This window comes from Caretta caretta, chromosome 11 (assembly GCF_965140235.1).
Source record: "Caretta caretta isolate rCarCar2 chromosome 11, rCarCar1.hap1, whole genome shotgun sequence".
NCBI lineage: Eukaryota > Metazoa > Chordata > Testudines > Cheloniidae > Caretta > Caretta caretta.
Window position 1 is genome coordinate 10,205,449 of NC_134216.1, and position 23,061 is coordinate 10,228,509.

General features: G+C 40.7%; 1 protein-coding gene across 6 annotated transcripts in view; it reads left to right on the forward strand.

The window, feature by feature from the left end:
* SLC49A4 (solute carrier family 49 member 4) overlaps positions 1-23,061 on the forward strand; it is a 195,508-nt gene that overhangs the window by 33,049 nt on the left and 139,398 nt on the right. For all 6 annotated transcript variants that reach the window (XM_048869815.2, XM_048869817.2, XM_048869812.2 and 3 more), the window contains exon 2: positions 16,674-16,767. In XM_048869815.2, coding sequence (XP_048725772.1) covers positions 16,674-16,767 — 94 coding nt within the window. The remainder of the gene's footprint in view (positions 1-16,673; positions 16,768-23,061) is intronic.

The window sequence follows — 23,061 nt, forward strand, 5'->3', positions numbered from 1 at the left end:
CTTCTCCGGCCACACTTGCCTGTGGCTGAGGAGCAGCATGAGCAAAGGGGCCTGACTGCCTGCTCTGCAGGGGCCACAGCGCACTCCAATGGTCAGAAGGCACAATTGCAGCTCAGTCCTATCTGCGGTTTAGCCCAACTGTGGCAACCATGCTTTGTGCACCCATGGTCAAAGGGGGTCACAGCAGAGGCACCATTTAGGGAGGGTGTGGGGACACCTGCCCTCTGGGTTACCTGTCACCCTCAGGCGGCTGGGGCTGACATCAGGTGCGCCCCGCCGCCCCGCTTGCCCTCCCTCCCTAAATGGAGCCCTGACAGGTGCGCAGGGCTGAGATGAAACTCATGGGGGACAGGTGCTCCTTCGCCTTCCCTAAATGGTACCCCTGCTCCCCCAAGAACTCTATCAGGCGTGCGGGGCTGACAGCGGGAGCCCTGTTGCCCAGATTTTGGCAGCCAAGTAGCCTGTGGAACCACAGTTGAAGTCTCTCTCTTCCTCCTCCCCCCCAATCAAAATCTGAAATGGTGCCCCTGGGTCACAAACCCCACAAATAAAATGCCCACAATTCCACCTAAACTGCTGAGGGGTTCATATTTCCTGTGTCTCTTGGGGAAACGTCCTCTGATTGCCTTCATTTTCCCTTGGTAGTCAATAGGCAGACCCTCTGGTGGACTGCCTATTGAATACTCTGGGACTAAAGCATTGGCTGCATATTTCCTTGCTGCAATCAGGACTGCTGCAGGAAACAGGCGGTGCTCTCTACCCCTGCCCCTCAGGAGGTGCCATTCTTACAGGAGACAGGAAGCAGAAAAAAGTGTTCTGTGGCCTGCAGCAGCTCTGCTCTTCCCTTACCTCTACTCCTGTGACAAGAAGAGGGCTCTTGTGCCTTTCCCTCCCTGCACTCCCCCCTCCCTGGCCTGTATGTGTGGGGTGAAGAGTCCTAGGAACTGCAGAAGAAGCAAAGGTAGTCCCATCTCCCGCACTTTTGACATTTAATGGCATTGTGTTTAAACTTGGCAGCAAAAAAGGAAAGTTGACACCAAAACCCGTTCATTTAAAGAAGAGTGGACTGACACTTACTGTTTTATTTTGCCACAGCATCCAAAGGGTTGACCAGTAGGTTTAATTTGTACAGACACTGTGGCTGTTGTTAAAAGTGGAACTATTAAATGGCACTACAAAACAAACCACATGGATTTTGATCACAGATATCCCCTAGGCTCCTTTTTAAGATCAGACAAGATCACTTTGTTAAAGGATGTATATTTTCAGAGCACAAATATTATTTCAAAGGCCACTTGTTCTCAGGAAAAGGCGACTGAAACTTCATTGAGATGTGTGTGGACAATGGCAAAACACAGGAAACCTTTCCCAAATGCGGACATTATTAAGCAATGTATGGTTACTACAGCTGAAACCCTTTTTGCAGAGAAGAAAGACGTTGTTGACGCATTCAGACAACTGCCAATCTCAGACACAACAGCTATTAGGCGCGCTGAGATGATGGCACAAGACTTTTTCAAGCAGTTGTGTGAGAAACTGAAAATAGGAAAATGTTCCATGGCAGTGGACGAATCCTGTGATGTCAGGGACAAAGCTCTGCTCCTGCTGTATGTCCGTTTTTTTGATGGAGAGACATTTGTGGAGGATTTGTTGTCCGTTATACCACATAACAATCTCTCGTCAGGTGAGGATTTGTTTAAACTGTTTTGTCTAATGAAGGTTTTGATGTGACTCAGATTGTATCAATTACAAGAGATTGCACTCCTGCAATGATCAGTACTTACTGAGGGCTTGTGAATTGTCTGGAAGATCTGAACTCCAATCCTTTGCTTTCCTATCACTGTGTAATCCGCCAAACCGCACTTTGTGCAAAGCTTAGCAGTGAGAATGCTAATGTAATGTCAGTGGTGATTAAACTTGTCCACTTCCTTCAGTTCAAGTCATCACTGCAACACAGGCAGTTCAAAAGCTTGCTTTCAGAAGTATCTGGTGATTACGATGATCTGTTGATTCATGATGACATCTGCTGGTTGAGGAGAGGGCAAGTACTTAGAAGGCTGTGTGAAATTTGAGTTCATGTAGAAGAATACCTGCATAACATTGCAGGGAAAAAGGCAGAAAAGCTACATGCATTTTTGAGGGATACTACAAGCATGAGGATATTGGCCTTCCTTGTTTATTTGACAGGCCACTTAAATGATTATGATTTTGCCCCTATGGCTACAAATTAAAATGTAGTGGATCTCCACAGCAGTGTCGCTTCATTTCAAAACAAACTTAGTCTCTTCAAAAGTGATTTGGAAACTGGGGAGATGCTGCATTTTCTGACACTGCTAAGCTGCCAGGATACTGCAAGTGTGAATCAGATGGCATCATCTCTGGACAGGCTTCTTCAGAACTTCCAACAGAGGTTCTAAGAATTTGAAAGTGTTAGGGACATCATCTTGTTTGTAAGGAACCCATTCATGGTATAAGCAAATGGCACTTGGTGTGATCAAGCAGGCATTGCTTTGGGACAAGCACTATGGAGGAAGGCCCCTGTGTAAGTGGTGTGCCAGGTCATTGGGTGTGTTGGGGGGTAGGGCTTCAGAAAAAACAAACACATATTGAGAGTGATTCATGGTCAGAACAGAAAAATGAAACTGAGGAATTAAATGAAATATTAACACCTTAATGCTCAAGAGCTGTTGTACAGTGACTCCTTTTGCAAATGGTTACAAAAAATTCAGAAATGAAAGGTTCTTCCCATACTACAACCTTTTCCTAATCCTTCCCGTGTAGTAGTAGAGAGAAGAAAAAAGTTAAGATATCCTTGTTCAGTGACATGTTCAGCAAAGAAGTTTTATAAATCACTGGTATCTTTCGTGGCACCTCCAAGATGATCATATTTTCCTAATTTAGCACTTTCAGTCTCTGAGTTGGAGCTGCAAACTTCTTACCATTGATAACTTAAAACAGAAGACACCTGTTGGAAAAATACTAAGTCTGTGATGGGTAGGATTGTTCCCTAGGTGTTGCATAGATTCCACCCCTGTCTTTTAGAAATTCTTCCAGAGCTTTAAAGATTACTGGTCTCTTGTGTATTAAGTCTGTATGAGTTGTGGTCAAATCCTGTCTCATGTTTTTGTTTTATGATGGCCACTGAGGAAGAGGCACTGTCTCTGTTTTAGCAGTCACAAGAGAGAATCTTCAGGCAGTTTGGGGTATTTTGCGGGGAGGTGGAGGGGAGGGCTTTAATACCCCATAATACCCCGTGGATGAAACACAAAGTGGGGACCAAAATGCTTGGAAAAACTTGCTAAACAGTGGGAGCTAATTTCTGCCCTTGAACACATACACATGGCCAGGAATTGCCTTGTTATATATGAGGGCAGGAATTAGTCCTAAATAAAAGCTTTCACTCAAATTGTATGATCAACAGTTGTTGTGACCTCCCATGCAACTATCGTCTTCTCCTCACTTCCTTATATTCCACACCATGGTGCGTTAGAAAGTTAATTAGTAAACAGTAAGGACCTGGTTTTCTTCTCTCACCTATTTTACATCAGCATTATTCCGGATTTATATTTGTGTAGCTGAAAGAAGATTTGGGCCCAGTAGTACATCATGTCATTTGCTGAATTTAAATGCATATAGTAACTCCTCACTTAAAGTCGTCTCAGTTAATGTTGTTGCTGATCAAATAGGGAACATGCTCGTTTAAAGTTGTGCAATGCTCCCTTATAACGTTGTTTGTCAGCTACCTGCTTTGTCTACTGCTTGTAGGAAGAGCAGCCGGTTGCAACTAGCTGGTGGGGGCTTGGAACCAGGGTGGACTGGCAGCCCCCACATCAGCTCCCCGCTCCCCTAACTGCCCTGTGCGGCAGCCGCCCAGCAGGCTATCAATTGCCGGCAATTCAGCTGTCCCTCCCCTCACTGCTATGTGCTGCGCCTGCCCTCTGCCTTGGAGCTGCTCCCCGGAGCCTCTTGCTTGCTGTGCGGGGAGGAGAAGAGGGGAGCTAATGTCAGGGTGTCCCCCTCCCCCCTGCTTCTGCATTCCACTTACCCCATCTTCCATAGAGCAAGGTGGGACACATGACAGGGCTCAGGACTGAGGGAGCTTCCTGGCAGCAGCTGCCTTCTCAGGTTGCTAATCTGCTTAACAAGGCAGTATACTCGGAGTGGGTTCAGCGTACTTAAAGGGGCAATGTACATCTCTCTCTCACACAGTGTGTGTCTCTGCTCTCTGGCTGCCATGCTGTCTCCCCTCCCTCCATTCGTGCTGCCTTGTAGAGTGTGAGGCTACATTAATAACAATTTCAGAGGAACAGCCGTGTTAGTCTGTATTCGCAAAAAGAAAAGGAGTACTTGTGGCACCTTAGAGACTAACCAATTTATTTGAGCATGAGCTTTCGTGAGCTACAGCTCACTTGATGAAGTGAGCTGTAGCTCACGAAAGCTCATGCTCAAATAAATTGGTTAGTCTCTAAGGTGCCACAAGTACTCCTTTTCTTTTTATTAATAACAATGAGTTAACCCTTGAGGGCTCAGCCAATTGCTAGTTCATCATTTAGCAGTAAGGCATTCCCTGGGAAATATCCCACCCTCTGACTTCACCACCTCAACCAAGCCTCACAATCGTCATTGCTGTGTACCAGTATTAAATTGTTAGTTTAAAACTTATACTGTGTGTGTGTTTGGAACCTAATACCTCCCCCACCCCCATTTACATGAATTCTTATGGGGGGAATTGGATTCGCTTAACATCGTTTCGCTTAAAGTCGCATTTTTCAGGAACATAACTACAACATTAAGCGAGGAGTTACTGTATTATATTTCAGAGTTTAGAGGTCTGCGTTCCCCACCCAAAGCCTTGATAGATATTTAACAATGGGGGAGAGGTTTTCAGTATGTTCATATGCAGAAGTACAAGGAAGTCAGTTTTTTTTATTATTCATCTAGCCAAATCAAACATTTGATTGTGTATGTTAAAGGGACCTTTAAATACCATGCCTTAGAGAAATGTTATAAGGTGTTCAACTTTGTGTAAGTTTTATTTGTAGTTTGTGTGTGATTATTGTATACAGAAAATTACTAGTAACCTGTTTCAGGATATGTGCCCCAGATATCATTTTATATAATAAAAGCTTTAAATTTAAGAGCAGCTACTAACTTCAAAGCCAAAATATATGAAGGCTTTAGAGTAAAAGAACAGATACTAAACAATAACATACTGTAACTGCAGTTTGGGAAGTCTTTGTTGGACTATTATCTTCATTAACTAAGGTGGAAAAGAAAAGGAGTTAAGAGAACTAAGATGTGAAATGTAAAAAAAAAAAAATATAGGGACCAATGAGACTATTGTCTAAAATATTAAAATGTTTGTCTTATTAGCAATGAGACTGTTGTCTAAAATAAGCTACTTGTCTGACATTCTTTTACTGATTTTCTTTGGTGGGACAGTTTCAATGTGCTGCATTATTCTTTAACCAAGGGGAATTTTTGGATGTACAGGCATATTAAGAAGAAACAAAAGGTCAAAGAAATCATCAGCACAATGTGAAACACTTAAAAGCAATGCATTATAATTTGTAGTTTAGGAACTCCAGGTTTAGACTTCAAATTTGGAAGAGTTGAGGAGTTATCAAATACTTCATTTTCTTTATTAGGTTAAATGGCTGATTTTCAGTTAAATTTCCTGGCATGAGATTAAGATTAAATTTAAGGAAAGACACTAAACCTTGGATTATTAAAGAGAGACTCTTCTGATAGAAGTCAGAGTGACTACAGACCCCACTGTTTTCAGAGTAAAACGTAGAACAAGGGCTGTTCAAAATTTTTGTGTCAATTATTTTTCAGTGGAAAATTTTATTATTATTATTTTATTATTATTTTTGCAAAAGTCTGCTATGAAAACTTTCAATTTTTCATCCCAAAAGTGAACATCTGAAAATGGAAGTATTTTGATTTGCAAATGTTGCCTCACGGAAGTTTTAATCTAGTTGCTAATTCTTCTCTATGAGTCTGGCTTCCTGACTAGACTTCATTTTCCATGCTGTACCCTTTCCCTCTCCAAGAGAGGAGTCTGTGGTGTATCTTGGGAGATGTAATCCAACCCTAGAACCCAGTGTGTACATGAGAATGGGAGCATGAGGCATCCTACCTGCAGCTCTGATGAGGCACTGAAGCAGCATTTCCAAATCAAAGTAAAATGGTTTTTTGCAGCTCAGTTTTTTTCGGTATTTGAATTTCCACCAAAATATTGATATTTTCCATGGAAAAATCAGACACAATTTTCAGCAGATGAAAACTTACGTTTTGATCAGCTGTACGTGGAACTCATTTCTTCAGTTTAGCTTTCCCACAGCCACAATAGAAGCCACAAATGAAGAAAGGTAGAAGACTGTGGTAGTAAAAGAGGGAGAACAAAAACAAACAAGGCTGCTTCAGGGGAAGGAAGGCATTAGACTGCATGTGCCACGACAATATAAATGTTTAATAACAATGCATACCTTTTATATTGTAATGGTGGGGTTTTCTATTAGATATTCAGGAACTACAGGCATAAATATGGTGTAAATATTTAGCTAGCTAGAAAGAAAACTTGACATTCTTTTCAAGTAATGTCCCTGTGGGTGCTCCACTTGTAGGTGCGGCAGTGCCCCCTGTGCCTGGGATCAGAAATCTTCATAAGCAGTGCTCGTCGGACTGCACGTGTGCACCTCCCCACTCTCGTGCTGTGCGCAGGATGTATATATAGCGCTGTGTGGTCCAACCGTCCACAGTTCCTTCTCTACTGCCTTTGATTTGGGACGGAATCCACAGCAGAGCCCACTTCTCCAATTCCCTTACTAGGTAGTGCTCTAGCTATTAGTGTAATGTATTTAGTGTCCTCTTCTCATTCTTTCTTTCTTCTATCTTTAAAAATTTTTTTGTTGTTGTTTTAACTTTACCTTCACAGTTATTTCATAGCTTAGGTTTCCGTTTCCCTGATTCCCGCCCTTCCCGACCAGGAAGCTTTTTCCTTCATCCTTATGCCCAGATCCCTTTGGTTTAAGAGATGCATTTCTTGTGGGGCTGCCTTCCTGGTAACAGACGGCCACCCGCAGTGCATTCGCTGTCTGGGAGAGGGACACGTTCCACAAAAGTGTTCCCACTGCCTTGGCCTGAAACCCAGAGTCAGAAAGACCGGGACATTAGATTAAAACGTCTCCTCATGGAGAAATCGCTGCAACTGGCATTGGACCCGGGCCTGGTTTCTTCCGCAGAGAGGTCTTCACATTCTGCCAGGTCATCTGCTGATCCTCACTCCCCACGTCCCCCAAAGAGAAAGTTTTCTCTTTCTCACTCAGATGAAAAGAAACGGGCTCCCTCCTCACACTTTGAGGCACAGCCCACGAGAACACCATTCCCAGCGAGGTCTGTTGCTTCAACATCATATGATAAGGGGACACAGCTCCTGGGCCTGTTAGAATACCCTTGATACTGACGCAAAGAAACGATCTAAAGATCCTAACTGAGTGGACTTACAGCCCTCGGCACAGTTTCCCAACTCTGGGCAGTGAGATAGGCCAACTTCAGGAGCTATAGCAATGACAAAAATGCTGGCACTGGTGCTTTTCCAACACCAATAAAACAGTCAGCACCGGGCAAGAATCTGGCACCATCTTCAGATGGTTCAGGAGAATACACTCTTCGTCACCGAGTCATACACTGGCACAGATGATGCTCTCTTCCCCCCGCCATCCCTCCAAGACTTTAGATATCCTAAAGATCTGCTGGAATCTGACACTTCTGAATCTTCACTCCTTCAGTGACCTCCCCCCACTTCCACCCTCCTCTCTGGACTCAAAACACTCCTCCCTTTCTCCACCTCCCTTCCCCAGTGATGAGGAGGAAGAGGAAGGCTCCATCGCTCCCTCATCTACCAGGCAAATCACACCTGCTCATCCTCATTATCCACAATCCACATCTGGTCCACAGTCTTGACATGGACCACCCTGGATGCAGCCACATTTTCCACTCCCCCAGCACTGGCCATATTGGGACCCTTAGACCATGTACAGGGCACAGTTTGGAAACCCTCCCAAGAAGCAAAGCTGGAGACCTATACCTCTTCCTTCTCCATTAGTTTCTCACCCTCCGGAGGTTGAACCCCTGCCTGTACCAACTGAAGAGGAGGAACAGGAAGAGGATTCTCCACCAGCACTACGTTTTTTGTCCTCTTCCTCTGACAAGGCTATCATGCCTCCACCTCCTACATCTGCTGACAATTTTAGACATTTTCAGGACTTATCACAGATTCCTTTGGAGGAAGTCAAGGACCAGCAGCATAAGCTGATTGATATATTCCACACATCCTCTTCCTTTAAGTTCACACTACCGATCAGTGAGGCTCTTCTCAATTCTTAGAAACTGCTCTGGCAGACCTGGCGTTCATCCCTCCAACCTGCAAATATGCTGACAAAAAATACTATGTTCCGGCAAAGGATGCGGAATTTCTATTCTCACCCCAAATTCTTTAGTGATTAATGCAGTGCAAGAGAGAGGCCGTCAATACCAATGGTATGTTAGTTATCCAGATGGGTTAGAAATGCCTAGACTTATTTGGACGCAAAGCATGTTCATCAGCCATGCTACAATTTAGAATCTCCAACTGAGCTCTCATGACTAAGTGTAATTACCTGAACTGCTCTAAATTGGAGGAACTCTGTCATGACCTGCTGGAGGCCAAGAAAGAGCAATTCCAGTTCTTAGTATCTGAAGGACACCTCCTAGCCTGTAAAGCCTTGCAAGCCTCTCTGCAGACACCACTGCCTGATCCATTGCAACTGCTGTGGTCATGAGGCATGCATCATGGCTCCACCTCCTGGGTTTTCCATAGGAGGTACAAACTGTGATAGAGGATGTACCTTTTGAGGGCCAGAAACTATTCTTGGGGTGCATGGATGATTCTCTGCACTCCCATAAAGACTCCCAAGTTACACTCCTATCTCTTGGCATTTACACGCCTGAGCCGAAGAGACGCCCAGGGAAATATTTCCTCCCGCGATCCTGACCACAGCAGTACCCCTCGATGGCACTGTGACGGCCAGAACCGAAGACAAAGATCTCCTAGCAAGTGTCGACAGACTGCTCCTTAAGGGGCTATCTGTCATGCACCCCCACCAAAGTAACACTTTTGAAGGTGTGGTCGAGACCTCGAGAAGCCTCCCCCTATTCCAGTCATTCCCACCATCTTCAACGTTCCACCAGTTTGGTGACTGACTAACTTAATTTTTCCCATCGTGGAGACTAATCACCTTGGACAATTGGATTCTCAGGATAATCAAGGAAGGATACTCCATCCTCTTCCTATCTATTCCGCCCCGCCAACTCCCCTCCCCATCTCTCTTCAAGGACCCCTCTCACTATTCCATTCTAGAGGGAGAAATAAATCTTCATCTGCAACTGGGAACCATAGAACTGGTCCCTTCCCAGGAAATGGGACAGGGTTTCTACTCCACTGTTTCCTGATCCAGAAGAAATGTGGCAGCTGGTGACCCATCCTGGACCTTTGCAATCTAAACAAGTTTGTCAAACTGCAATGCTTCAAGATGGTTACCCTCTCCACTATTATCCCAGCAGTGGAACATTGGACAAGTTCTTAGCTCTCCAAGAAGCATACTTCCATATTACAATGTACCCCACCCACAGACGATATCTCCAATTCATTGTGGGCAACAACCACTACCAATACAAGGTACTGTCTTTCAGACTGTCCACAGCACCTCAGGTGTTCTCCAAGGTCCTTGTAGTAGTTGATGCCTACCTAAGGAAACAAGGAATCGTCATCTTCCCATACTTGGATGACTGTCTCCTCAAGGACCCATCCGAGACCAACATGCTCCGAGCTGTCCATATAACAATAGACCTGTTCCTGAAGCCAGGTCTCCCTGTGAACCTAGAAAAGTTTAATGCTGGTACAACAACTGGAATTCATTGACGCACAGTTGGATGCCATACAAGCCAGAGCCTTCCTACCACCTCACAAATTTTTGGCTATAGTAGATCTGGTATCTAACATAGGAGTTGGGGAGCACATCTCCACAATCTCACAGTGCAGGGCAGATGGTTGTTGACTGAATCCACCCTATACATCAATCTCCTAAAACTATGAGCGGTCCGCAACACCTGCCAACATTTCCTCCCTCTACTGGTTATCCAGCACTGATATCCTCAGATAAACTGGTTGGTGCTTTCCAAACACTGGAAATGAAAATCCAGTTTCACAGTAATATGCAGTGATTAAATGTTCAATCAGGCATATAAGTTTGGCAGCTAATAAAAGTCCTTGAAGCAAACAAATATTTTTATTATTGGTGCTTTTAACCTTCTCTTGGCAGATCCCCATTGACCACTGCACAGAGAGTTCATCCTTCAAAGTTAATGTGCCTATGCTCTTTTCATTTAGGGACAGAGTTTTACTTTTGGAAGCGATGCTAGCCAAACAGGGATGCAGGAAACACTGAAGAGTAACTTTCTGTAATTTACTGCCAGTTTTTTTTTTTGTTTTGTTTTTTGTCTTGTTAAATTTATGAAGAAGAGCATCAGGCACAAAATACACTTATTTTTATATATAGAGATGTTTTTAAATATCTCCTGCTGCACTTTCCTAATTAACTTAATCTTAGAATACTGACAAAATAAAGAGTTTAAGAATTACTTTTTAAAAATGATTAAATGTCTCTCATTTTGGGGCTTATGCTGCTACGTAGTGTGGGAAGGAGGCTTGTTCTGAATAGGTGATACAACTTAGATTGTAAGCTCTTTTGGGCAAGGAGGGTCTTTTCTGTTTGTACAGCGCCTAGCACAATGGGTCCTTGTCCATGACGAGGGCTCCTAGGAGCTACAGTAATGTAAATAATAGATTACCCTACCCTAATTAAAATTATATTTTGTCAAAAAATGATACTGTGATGGTTATGTGAAAGCAAAATCTTTAAGAAAACCACTAGTTCATATTAAAAGGAAGTACATACATTAATATTTCTCTATTAATGTGTGTTTATTTTCCTAAAACACTACTTCTGAAATCACCCAATATTAGAAACACTAAATGACAAAAAGGTAAGCATCTGAGCCTCCCATTGTGTTTCTTTTTTCATCTTTTGGCCTCTATTCACATTTAGATCTGTAATGTGATTTTTTGTTTGTTTGTAACTAACTAGAGATGCAGCCACTTTTACTGGGTATATGAGACATTATCACGATTTAACTCACAGTAGTACATAGGAACCACAATCAAAAATAAGGGGTCCACAGTACTCAGCATTGTACAGATAGGTAACAAAAAGACAAGTCCTACCCCAGTGAGCTCACAATCCTCTTGGCAGACAGGATGCAACAGGTGGAAAAAAACAGACAAATGGAATTGGGAATGGGTTGGGAGGATGAGGTAAACAATGAAATGCACAGAGTTTAGAAGAGAAGCCGAAATCTGAGCTCGCCGCTTGCCTAGCTAATGATGGACTGAAGTAATTTTTTGTTTTTGTTTTTTAGGCAACATGAGACATAGATTTAAGGGAGGTATTTAAGAGCATAAGGTGGTGGCTTTATGAATTTTAATAGGTTCTCTCGTGTCCACAAAATAGCTTTTCAGACATCACAACTATGTTTGTGCATCTGCCCCTCTATTTCCCCCCCCCCCTTTTTACTATGCTACCAAACGGTAGTTGTACTCTGATGCATTCTGAGAAAATCTGGGTACTTATCCAATAGTGCCCTAGCCTTCATACACTCAATCCACCAGCTGTGTGGCATCAGCAGCACATGGGGCAATGTCCTCAGGGGTGTTCTACGGCAACGAAAACTGGGCAGAAGGCTGCCTAGCTAAACTGGTTATAAAACATGGAAGTCCTATTTATGTTGCAAAACAAAGTGTGCTGAGTCCATTACATGAAGACAGCCATGTTCCAGCCCCTGTCTCTTGGCACAGGCAAGACACTGTTTGCTGCCACGGCTATTAACAGTATTTTAATCAGGTAGTGTGAGGAGAGAGAGTATTTAGAACCAGCCATGGTAGTAATTAATTACTAACTCAGTTAAAAGTTGTAATTGGCAGGGCCTTACCTTATATGCTCCTTGGGCTGTGGACCTCTGTCTTTATCTGTCTTGGGTAGTTCTGAGTACACTGTCAGTGGTTGTAGTATGATATAATCTATTCAGTTTAGGAACACTTAAGATGCTAATTGTGCACACATCAAAAAATGGTCATGTGTCTCTTTAACCTTGTCTACACTAGGAAAATTAGCTCTTGCTGCAACAGGTATCAGAAATGGGTGCCATTCAGTGGTGCGCAGTGAAATTGTTTAGGCATACAGCAACTTTTTAGATGACAGATGAAACAATTTATTTTCTAAAAACCTACCCCAAGCAATTAATAAACCAGATACATGTGTTTTGGCAAATACTAGTAGTCGAATATAATGAAAGCTGAGAATATACAAATATGTGATTATCTAACCTTTCTGTTGAAACTGAAAATCCACTCTTCTATCTTTTTTAAGAAACTCCAAGGTGTAGAAATCTGGTAAGCTGCGCAGATACATAAGCAATTCCCTTTTGATGATCACTCAAGCCAATTTGGACAGGCATTTGCTGTGCTGAGTGCTGTATGTGAATGTCTTAATGCACTTTGAAGCTGAAAAAGACTGTTCCATCGTGGCAGTAGAGTAGGGAATAGTCAGAATGAAGGCATCTGACTTGTTGACCTCAGACAAGCAAAGTATGTAAATCCAGCATATGAATAGCTCCATACAAGTCCAAATTCAGCTTTCCCTTGGAGCTGTTCTGAGTTGTATACAGCAAACAGTTCGGAGTGCAACTGACTAATATAAAAAATACTGAGGTAACGTACTTGCAGAGATATGAGACTATCAACTGGAAAATGTGTATGGAGCTCCTTGAATCTTTTTGGAGAGATTCAGGTTTCTCTACACTTTCAAATCATACTGACATCTGTTTGCTGACATTGTCAGTAACCTCAAAGAAGAGACGCTTACATGTTGCTTGGCCTTCTCTTGCTCTCCTTTCCTGAGGTTCAAGTGCATCTTGCTCTGACAGCTCTTTCCCAAACTCATCAAAAGTTTGTCGCTTTGGTGAATTTATTCTGTCTCACGAATCTGCTGAATACAAAACCCAGTATTGTCCATCTTGGTTTGAAGAACATCAAATAACTCTCCTGTCACTTCAAATATGTCACTCCAGAGGCAAAGAAGAAACATAAACTGAAAATCATCAAGCATGGTCAGGAAAGTCTTGGCTGAGGTGAAAGACAAGCATTCCAATCTGCTAGATTTTGCACTACACTTTTGAAGAGTTCGATCAGAGCTTCTTTGCTCTGCTTAACAGTTTATACAAGCCTTGAGTGAAAATTTCATCTTGTGGTACAAATAGAAGGCAGGCTTCGTTTAGATACTTTCAAAGAAGTTCAGCTTACTTTGGAGATCAAGAGAAAAATGAAGATATTCCTTCTAAATTTTTGAAAAGAATCAGTCATTCTCTGATACTGTATGCTGCAAAACTGAGGGCAGGATTTAAAAAATGAGCATAGCAATGAACAAGAAGTGCACAGGGGAACTTTTCACAAATGTGTTTCTGAAGTCCACTTATGTGACCTCCACTTACTGCTGCGTCATCGTATGTCTGAGCTACCAACTTGTCACTGAATGTAAACTTCTGGCACACCATTTCAACATAGTGATAAAGGCCAGCCGTAGTTCAATTGTTGCTAACTTCAGGAAAACCAACCAAGCATTCTGTAGCATCACCATTCTTGCTCACATAATGCAGTATATGAGCTGAGACTTACTGGCGATACCTGAGGTTTCGTCCAGTAAAATAACAAATGGCATTCCTCAATTTCTTTGACAATGACATTAAATTGGACATTAGTTACTGCTTTGATGAGGTCATTTTGAATTCTGTTTGATGTTCCCAAAAAAACAGTAGAGGTTTCCAGATGCTGCTTGAGTAAATGATTGAACTCACTGACTAATTCTAAGATTTTTACATAACTGCTCTGTCTCAGAGAATCATCTGATTTGTTATGCCCATGAAATGCCAGCTCTTGTTCTCCAAGATGACCTACAACGCAAATTAGTTGTTGTCAGAATCAGGCTATTTAGCAAATTATTTCATGTGTTGTCTCACAGCAGTTCTCTGTTGCTCATCTAAGTGAAGATCAGTGGAAGCTTGTCCCAATGTTTGTAACTGTATACAGGGTGCTAGGTGTTTCTGGCTATTTCATGATGTCTACATTTTGTACATTGTTAGGTCATTGTATCATGCCTTATTCCACGCTTTCTTTTCCTTGACAAAAAAGTAGACAGGGCCAGCATTATAGCTTGTTTTTGCACACCTACAGATCCATTCACATTTATACATTGCTTCGCTGAAATGTGATTTCATATCTTTTCCTGCTTTTCTGTAAGAACTCACTAATTGCAATTTTGGTTTTGACCATCCATTTACTATTATTTGTTTTAATTTAGTTACTTGCACTAAATTAACTAATTTTGTACTAAACTGATTAAGAGTTTAAGCCACTAGCTTTGGTCTATCACAGATGATTCGTTTGTACACTTGCATGCTTTGTATATTCAATTGTACTCTTGCAGTGGGAGTTCTCTCTGGCTTGGTCTCAGCTGTAGGATAGTACTGGTGAGGAAAACATAGTAACAGTGATCACTGCCATCCCCTTCCTGGGCATACTTGATATTCTCTTTATTTTCCACACTTGTGTTTTGCCATTAATGAGACACTATTCCAGCAACCTGCGTGGAACTTTAATCTATGCCTTCGGCTTTTACAGAGAAATAATGTTTTGTAAAGTGCTGGCGAGTCAGAGTATATGGTACAGAACAGAGAACAGAAGAACGTAAGCATATAAAAAGACATTTTTCAAGGATGCACTTTAAAACAGGAAAAGGATCAGGTGTGCTAATGAAGTGGAAATAGTAGGGGGGACATCTTGGTTTTTAAGCACCATAAATATTTAAGTAGATTTTGTTTTAGAAAACAGTAAAGTTTCAAATTAATTATGTATATAACTATCTAGGGGCTTTGTTTAACATGGCAGTTGTGCATATAATTTGTCTATAGTGTGCTATATGAATTTCTCTGTTCCTCTGTCAACAAGAAAATTTAACAGAACTTGGCTAGTGGCTACCACTGACTGACTGCTGCTTATCTTGGTCCCACTCTCCAGCACATACCTAATGTATTCAGTTACACATTTGCATGCCTGATGTTCCACAAAATGGCGTCCTCCACGCAGTGTTTTCTTGCATGTGTGGTACAAGCTAGGTCACACTGTGTGGAGGATTGATTTTAAAATGTCATCTTCCATGCTTGTTTGGGCAATGGGTCTGGACAGAATGGAACCACAGGCAGCTAGTTTTTCTGGGGCATACAGTGCATACATTGCATGCATGGATGGCACACCCCTGGTGCAACTGAACCAGGGCTGGACTTAGTTAACCGCAGTGGTAGATAAGAACAAACAAGGTTCAGTTGTAGTTCATAAATGGTGAGTAAGCCCAGGATTTCTGCAAGTTTACAGAAAGGGGGTTTAGAGCAAGAAGCATTTATTAATATTTCTTATTTGCCTATTAGTATTTCAGCTGTTTTAAGTTTCATGTAATTGAATAATTTAGATTTTTTTTAATTTCACTAGTCTGTGCTCCCTGTGACACAGAAATCCTGCCAAATGCAATGCTTTCTTTTGCTCTGAATTAACTACAAGTTGTATGGCCGTATAGATATGAAATGTATGGCCACATAAATATGAAATGTACAAGTGCTGTTTCATTGGATGTATGCCATATTTCATAAGGCTATCGAGATTTAACTCTTGTCAAGGTATATCCATTTTTCTTCTGTTTACTGATGATGGAAATGCATCATCATTAGTAGTTGGCAAGTGAAATTACAGCACTAAAGATGAAGTTGTTTCTGATCTAGCAGCTTCTCAATCCTGAATCACAGATTTGGAGGGAAAAATATTTAAGGAATCAATCAATTGTAACTTATTTTTTTAGAAATGTGTTATACACACAACCTCTGACAACTTGATCTGAACACATCAAAAACTTCTCTTAGTTGCAAGTACTGCAAAGAAGGCAAATTTTTCCAGGGGAACATTTATTTCTTCAAGGTGAAATGTAAATCTGCTTTATGAAAGAATCTAGCAAACCTCCCACCCCACTTCCTAAATCTCACTACTTCATTTAGTGTTCAAAAAACAATGTGTGGGGTCCATTTCTCCCTCTACATATGTAGTCCAGAGATTATTAGATTTCAGATCATGTTATTGCTTGACACTTCAATTGTGCATAATAAGGAACCTTCAGTATGAGCACCAGTGAAACTGTATAGTATTTTTCTTTTCTAAAGGTGCTTATGTATGATTAGCCCAGGTCCTGCAAAAGGTTGGAGCTTGAATATAGAGAGGTCTGTATTTTACAATGTGAAGTCATGGTTGATATCTGTAATAACAAAGCTTCATGGTTGTGTAGGTATTTATGAAAAAGATGGCATGTCAAGAAGCAGTTTCAGGCTGTATGTATGTGAATGTATTCAGCTTCATTCTTAGCATTATTGCTGCTTTATTTTTAAAAATTGTAATATATTACCATTTTTGTTTGTCTTAGGTCTCCGGGTAACAGTGTTGTTAACATCCTTTCTCATGGTGTTAGGAGCTGGCCTAAGATGTATACCACTGTCAGACCTAACAATAAGAAAAAAGTAAGTGGAGAATGAATATGTATATATATATATATATATATATACATATATATATATTTTGGCGTGTTTTAAATGTCCCTGTTTTTGCTGCTGTTCCAATGCACAGTAATGTCAACACAGGTTTTCCGTATCAGACTCTGATATGTAGAAATACCCATTAAATTTAAACTAGCTGTAACACTTTTTTCTTTGTTTCTCAGAATCGATTTTAGCATAATTCTTTTACATGGTATCTGAGGATTGCAAAGCACTTTATGAACTTCAGTTAATTAAGCCTCACAGCACCCCTTGAAGATAAGCATTAATCTTAGTTTTACATATGAGAAAACTGAGGTATAGAGAGGTTAAGAAACTTGCCCAAGATCATACAGTTAATTGTTCCACATGAAATAAAAATACAGTATTTATTTGCAAATGTTAAATAAGTAGCTTACATTTTACGTATTGGACTTCTGAGGTCAAACACTGAGGCAAATGAACTAATATGAAAGTGCCCCCTTGCATACAGTATATTACAATTGTCATTCCTAGAAAATTTATATTTTAAAATTACTTGCTTTCTATGTTTTTGAAACGTGTGCTTAGCACATGGGCAATGTCAGAGTTGGGAATAGAAAGTAGTACCTTAATAAAGCCACATAAATCCAAACTGTTCAGTTGTGCCTTTCTTTAGAATGTCTTGAATTTGGAAGCCTGTCCATAGTACTGGATAACAAGTCCTATTTTTATGGTCATGCTAAATGACCATTTGTTGTTCAGCCATCTTTATTTGTCTGTATTTAATACACTCTTGCCAATAAGAGGCAGCATAGTAATACATCTATACAATACATTTCTTTTTCTTTAGAAAAGTATAGTAGCATTGACTTTTGAGTATTTGTGTGTGTGTGTGTATCTTACTATCTAGAAAAGAAGTTAATTTTAAATGATTTTTTGGTCTGGAAGTGTCTCCTTGCTTTAGAAACTCAGTGGTGTGTTTAACTTCATGTCTCTTTGCTTTCAATAATAGGAACAGGACAGTTGACTTTCTCTAGGACCACAGGTATTTGCTCTAGGAACAGGACAGTTGACTTTCTCTAGGACCACAGGTATTTGCTCTTTGTGGATCATTCAGCAGAGAACAATGAAATAAAAGGAACTTTTTTAATTCTCCTAGCCTTGCTCCTGAATTTCAGCCAGCCATGTGCTAGTGCAGAGTACTTGCATTGCTCCAAAATGAAATATCAATGTGGAAACTTTTTTGCTGAGGAAAGAACAGTGGCTTTTATTTTTGAAATGCCATGTACATTGTAGGGCAGAGATTTACAGACTGCAAATCAGGTAAGTTGTAAAGAGAGAGTTGGATGGTTCTGGGGACAGCTAATGAGATGAGACATCTAGGTTATTGATTCTAACTGAGACCAGGTCAGTAGTGAGTAAAGTTACCATAACCTGATGACTAGTTTAGTGACCTAGGTGTAATGTGTTGATGATTTCATTCCAATTCTCCTATGACAATTATGTATATTACAAAAACCATAGGTACCTCTGATATTAACCATCTTTGTTGCTAGTTGCAGCAGGTTATTCAAGGATTGAAAGGGCTGTGAAGTGAGGTTGAAGCATGTTGTCAAGGCAGCATGGGGGGGAGTTCTTGCTGATTGCCCATGCTGTACCTGTTCTGTGGATATGTAGCTGTACGCAGTCTACAGCTCTGTCAATCCTGTATCTCTCACCAGCACCAAAAATTAAATATTACAAAAATGTGTCAAATAGTTTAAATGCAGTGGAGTGAAATATTTTGTACTCTTCCACTTTTAATCTGCTTTAGTAGGGTTACAAAGCACATAAGCACCAGAGATAATGTATTCTCAAACTGCAGGGTTACTTGTGGAACAAGTTTCTTGAGAAGATCAGATTAATTAAATCAGCCTTTTTGAGTAAACTTTTCCACCATGTCCACAATGAAGGGAAGAGGGGGGAGAAAAAAACCCACTCCCTTATAGGTATTTTTTTTCACCAAGAGCCTCTTAAATTAGAGAAGGGAGAGCAGCTGAAGACTCAGTGAAGACCAATAAGGACCTCATCATCCATATCTAATTTATCAGGGAAGCTCTTAGCTATTGTGGTGAGGTGTGCTACTGAAAACCAATAGATCGATCGGTAGCCTGAACAGAATCCTGATGGAGTAGGTTACTTATTTCATTTGTTTGTGCTGTGAAAATATATATCATCTCAAATTGAAATTGATAAAATTGCTAACTATTTTGCCTGTTCTATCAAAGTAGAGAGGGTTTGTTTTTTTTAGGAATTACAGCTCTACCTATGGAAATCGTTTGATCTTTTAGATTGTGTGATAAAAATATACACAGGATTAATTATTTCCCAACTGTGAAAAAAGGCTGTTCTTTTTATTGTAGATTTCTTGTGACAGCATAACTGTTCACACTGTACATGTAGCTATCTGCTGTTAACTCTGCATTTTGAGGCAGAAGACTGAAAGCCAAGTTACATCACTTGAGAAATCTTTTATCCAGTAAAATTGTGCTTATTGAAGTAGGCATTCTTGGTTTATACAGTTTTTTGTTTTTTAAATTTTGTAACAGTTGGCTGTGCCCTCAACTGTGTAGTTATTCCAAATACGTATGTACAGTGTGTATGGTAACACCCATTGTTTCATGTTCTCTATATATATAAATCTCCCCACTGTATTTTCCACTGAATGCATCTGACGAAGTGAGTTGTAGCTTACAAAAGGTTATGCTCAAATAAATTTGTTAGTCTCTAAGGTGCCACAAGTACTCCTTTTCTTTTTAAGATTAACAGGTTATGCTTTGGCAATACTTGAATAGTTTGTTGTTCCACAAATAAAGTTGTCTTGAATTGAAGACTGATTTTCTTCTTTATAATGCCTATTTTAGAAGGTGGTATAAGTGAAATTCTTTTTAACATTTTTGAATATTCTGTAATGATATTATTACAGTCCAAGGAAGAAGCTATAGAAACATATGTAATGGTTACCCATGGGAGAGTTGCAATGATGATATGATGAATAGAATTAGAAGAATGGTTTCTGGGTTTTTATTTTTATTTTTTTTCAGTCTCGGCTTGGCCTTGTAGACTTTCCATCCCAAAAACTTTGGCAACGTAGTATTAAGGTTGCTCAAGCACATTTCCTATCAAAGCTGTCACTAAAAATCGAGGAGTTCCATCCACACTGACTCACATGCTTTACTACATAAACAGTATAATCCCCAAATATAGAGTCCACAACAAACTCCTCAGTTCTAATGTGTAACCACCCACAATGTACATGTCCAATACCTCAAAGTCACACTCAAACAAAACTTAATACTGACCTCAGCTGACATGTGTCCTATATGCATAGGCGTAGTGGTAAAGTCTGTAATGTGACTTGCATGTGAGAAAGTCTGAAGTCAAAATTAAGTTTATATGACTGAGGAATTACATTATGGATCTGTTCCCAGGACAGCTGATCCTTCTGGTGAACCTACAAGAGGGGGATCTGAGTGCATTAGCAGGACTGTCAAACTAGGACTCCATGCCAAAGATTAATAAATCTAACAGAGGCTGGACTGAAGCTCATGGATGAAATGGAGAGGTGTGTATATATAGTGGCATGAGACTTGTGGACCCAGGGTACACAGTGGTGCTAAGGATTGGTGGTCTCTCACGCCTATGTAGTTAGGATGTAGTAAATGTAATATCCATTATTACATTTAAAGAACAAAAAATCCTCCATTAAATTTATGTAGGCTCAGACCAGACACATCTAGACTTTCTCAGATAATTGCTGTTGTAAGTGTCAGGGATATTATGGTAAATTTGTAAAATTGTAAAAAGGTTATTTAAACAAATTTCTAAATGTGATGAAAGCCTCCACATCTCTTATATGCATATTTACATTGGGTTTCTTCTTATCTTTTCAGTTTGCATTGAATCTAAAATATTTGTGATTGATGTGAATGCAAAATTTTCTCCATCCAGTAGACATCAATATTTATTCTACTTGTAAAAACAGACTAAAGAATTTTAAATTTTGTATGTAAAATGGAAATTCTCTGTGGATTTTCTTCTTTATTTTTGTTTCAGAAGTGTTTCAGTCCAGAAACACTTGTCTACAAGGGAAAGATTTTACCAGCTATGCTGGTGTAATTATACCCACATAGTTACACCAGAATAAATGTGTTCGCATGGACACACTTATAACTCTGTTAGTTTAATAGTGGCTTTTTTTAGATTAGCTTAGAACCCATCCAAAGTGACATAAACCAAATAGGGGAAAATATGCTGTTACACTGGAATAACAGCATACACAGAGGGAGTTATACCAGTATAATTATATAGCTATAAATCGCACCCTAGCTGATACAGGTATAGTTTGTCATGTAGATAAGCCCTAAGATCCTTCATGGTTGATTTGGATTTGAGTGTCAGTCTCAGGGCATGGAGGGTCATTAGAGAAAATTGAGCATTGGGCAATGCCTGCCTGTCTGAGGAGACATGGAGTTCTTCTGTGTTATAAACTTTACCTCTTGGAAGCTTAGAGTACTGTCTAACAGGAAGGTGCAGTGTTTTACGGACAAGTGCCAACCATTTTATGTCTTAACTTCCAGGAGTGCTAAAATGCTTAATACAAAATGATCAATGGCTCCATGTCTAGTTGGCAGCCGGTATCAAGTGGAGTGCCCCAAGGGTCGGTCCTGGGGCCGGTTTTGTTCAATATCTTCATAAATGATCTGGAGGATGGTGTGGATTGCACTCTCAGCAAATTTGCGGATGATACTAAACTGGGAGGAGTGGTAGATACGCTGGAGGGGAGGGATAGGATACAGAAGGACCTGGACAAATTGGAGGATTGGGCTAAAAGAAATCTGATGAGGTTCAATAAGGATAAGTGCAGGGTCCTGCACTTAGGATGGAAGAATCCAATGCACCGCTACAGACTAGGGACCGAATGGCTAGGCAGCAGTTCTGCGGAAAAGGACCTAGGGGTGACAGTGGACGAGAAGCTGGATATGAGTCAGCAGTGTGCCCTTGTTGCCAAGAAGGCCAATGGCATTTTGGGATGTATAAGTAGGGGCATAGCGAGCAGATCGAGGGACGTGATCGTTCCCCTCTATTCAACATTGGTGAGGCCTCATCTGGAGTACTGTGTCCAGTTTTGGGCCCCACACTACAAGAAGGATGTGGAAAAATTGGAGAGAGTCCAGCGAAGGGCAACAAAAATGATTAGGGGTCTAGAACACATGACTTATGAGGAAAGGCTGAGGGAGCTGGGATTGTTTAGCCTGCAGAAGAGAAGAATGAGGGGGGATTTGATAGCTGCTTTCAACTACCTGAAAGGGAGGATGGCTCTAGACTGTTCTCAATGGTAGCAGATGACAGAACGAGGAGTAATGGTCTCAAGCTGCAGTGGGGGAGGTTTAGATTGGATATTAGGAAAAACTTTTTCACTAAGAGGGTGGTGAAACACTGGAATGCGTTACCTAGGGAGGTGGTAGAATCTCCTTCCTTAGAGGTTTTTAAGGTCAGGCTTGACAAAGCCCTGGCTGGGATGATTTAACTGAGAATTTGTCCTGCTTCGAGCAGGGGGTTGGACTAGATGACCTTCTGGGGTCCCTTCCAACCCTGATATTCTATGATTCTATGAAAATAGTAATGTCCTCCTGTGAAGGTGATTGTTTTGTTTTTCAGGTTTGGGCTGTGGTGTGAGGCTCAACTCATAAATACTTTTACAAATTTACCATAATATCCCTTCTTGATATTTGGAGAGAAGACTCCAAAGAAGTGCAGAGTATTATCCTATTCTTTTACATTTCTCCTCATATGGCAGCCCTTCCTTGAGACTGTTTCTTTATGCTGTGTCTCATGATTAGGCAATGACACAATTGTTTGTTTTTGGGCATGCAGCAACTCATGTCATATTGGGTCTTTTAAAATTTGTTCACATTTAGTGAGTTATAGGGTTTGAGAACATCTTTAATAGCACTGAAAGAAGAAAAATAAGGCTATTGAGCTGGGTTTGTTTAGTTTTCCCTTAGTAGTCTCTTAATAACAAACGTTGAAAAGAAGCTTTCATTTCATATGGCCCCATCTTTCAAACTTGGATAAAGCTTTGACCAAAAAAACATTGAAAGTGTATAACAGCTATGATGGCTGTACAATAACATGGTGTTATGATGTGAGGATTTGAGTGAATTTGTCACTGTACTGTCAGGGGGTCTCGCTATACTGTTATGTTGTTGCCTTTTAACTGTCAGTATGTCTGACAGAGATGTCTTGTCTTGGCCT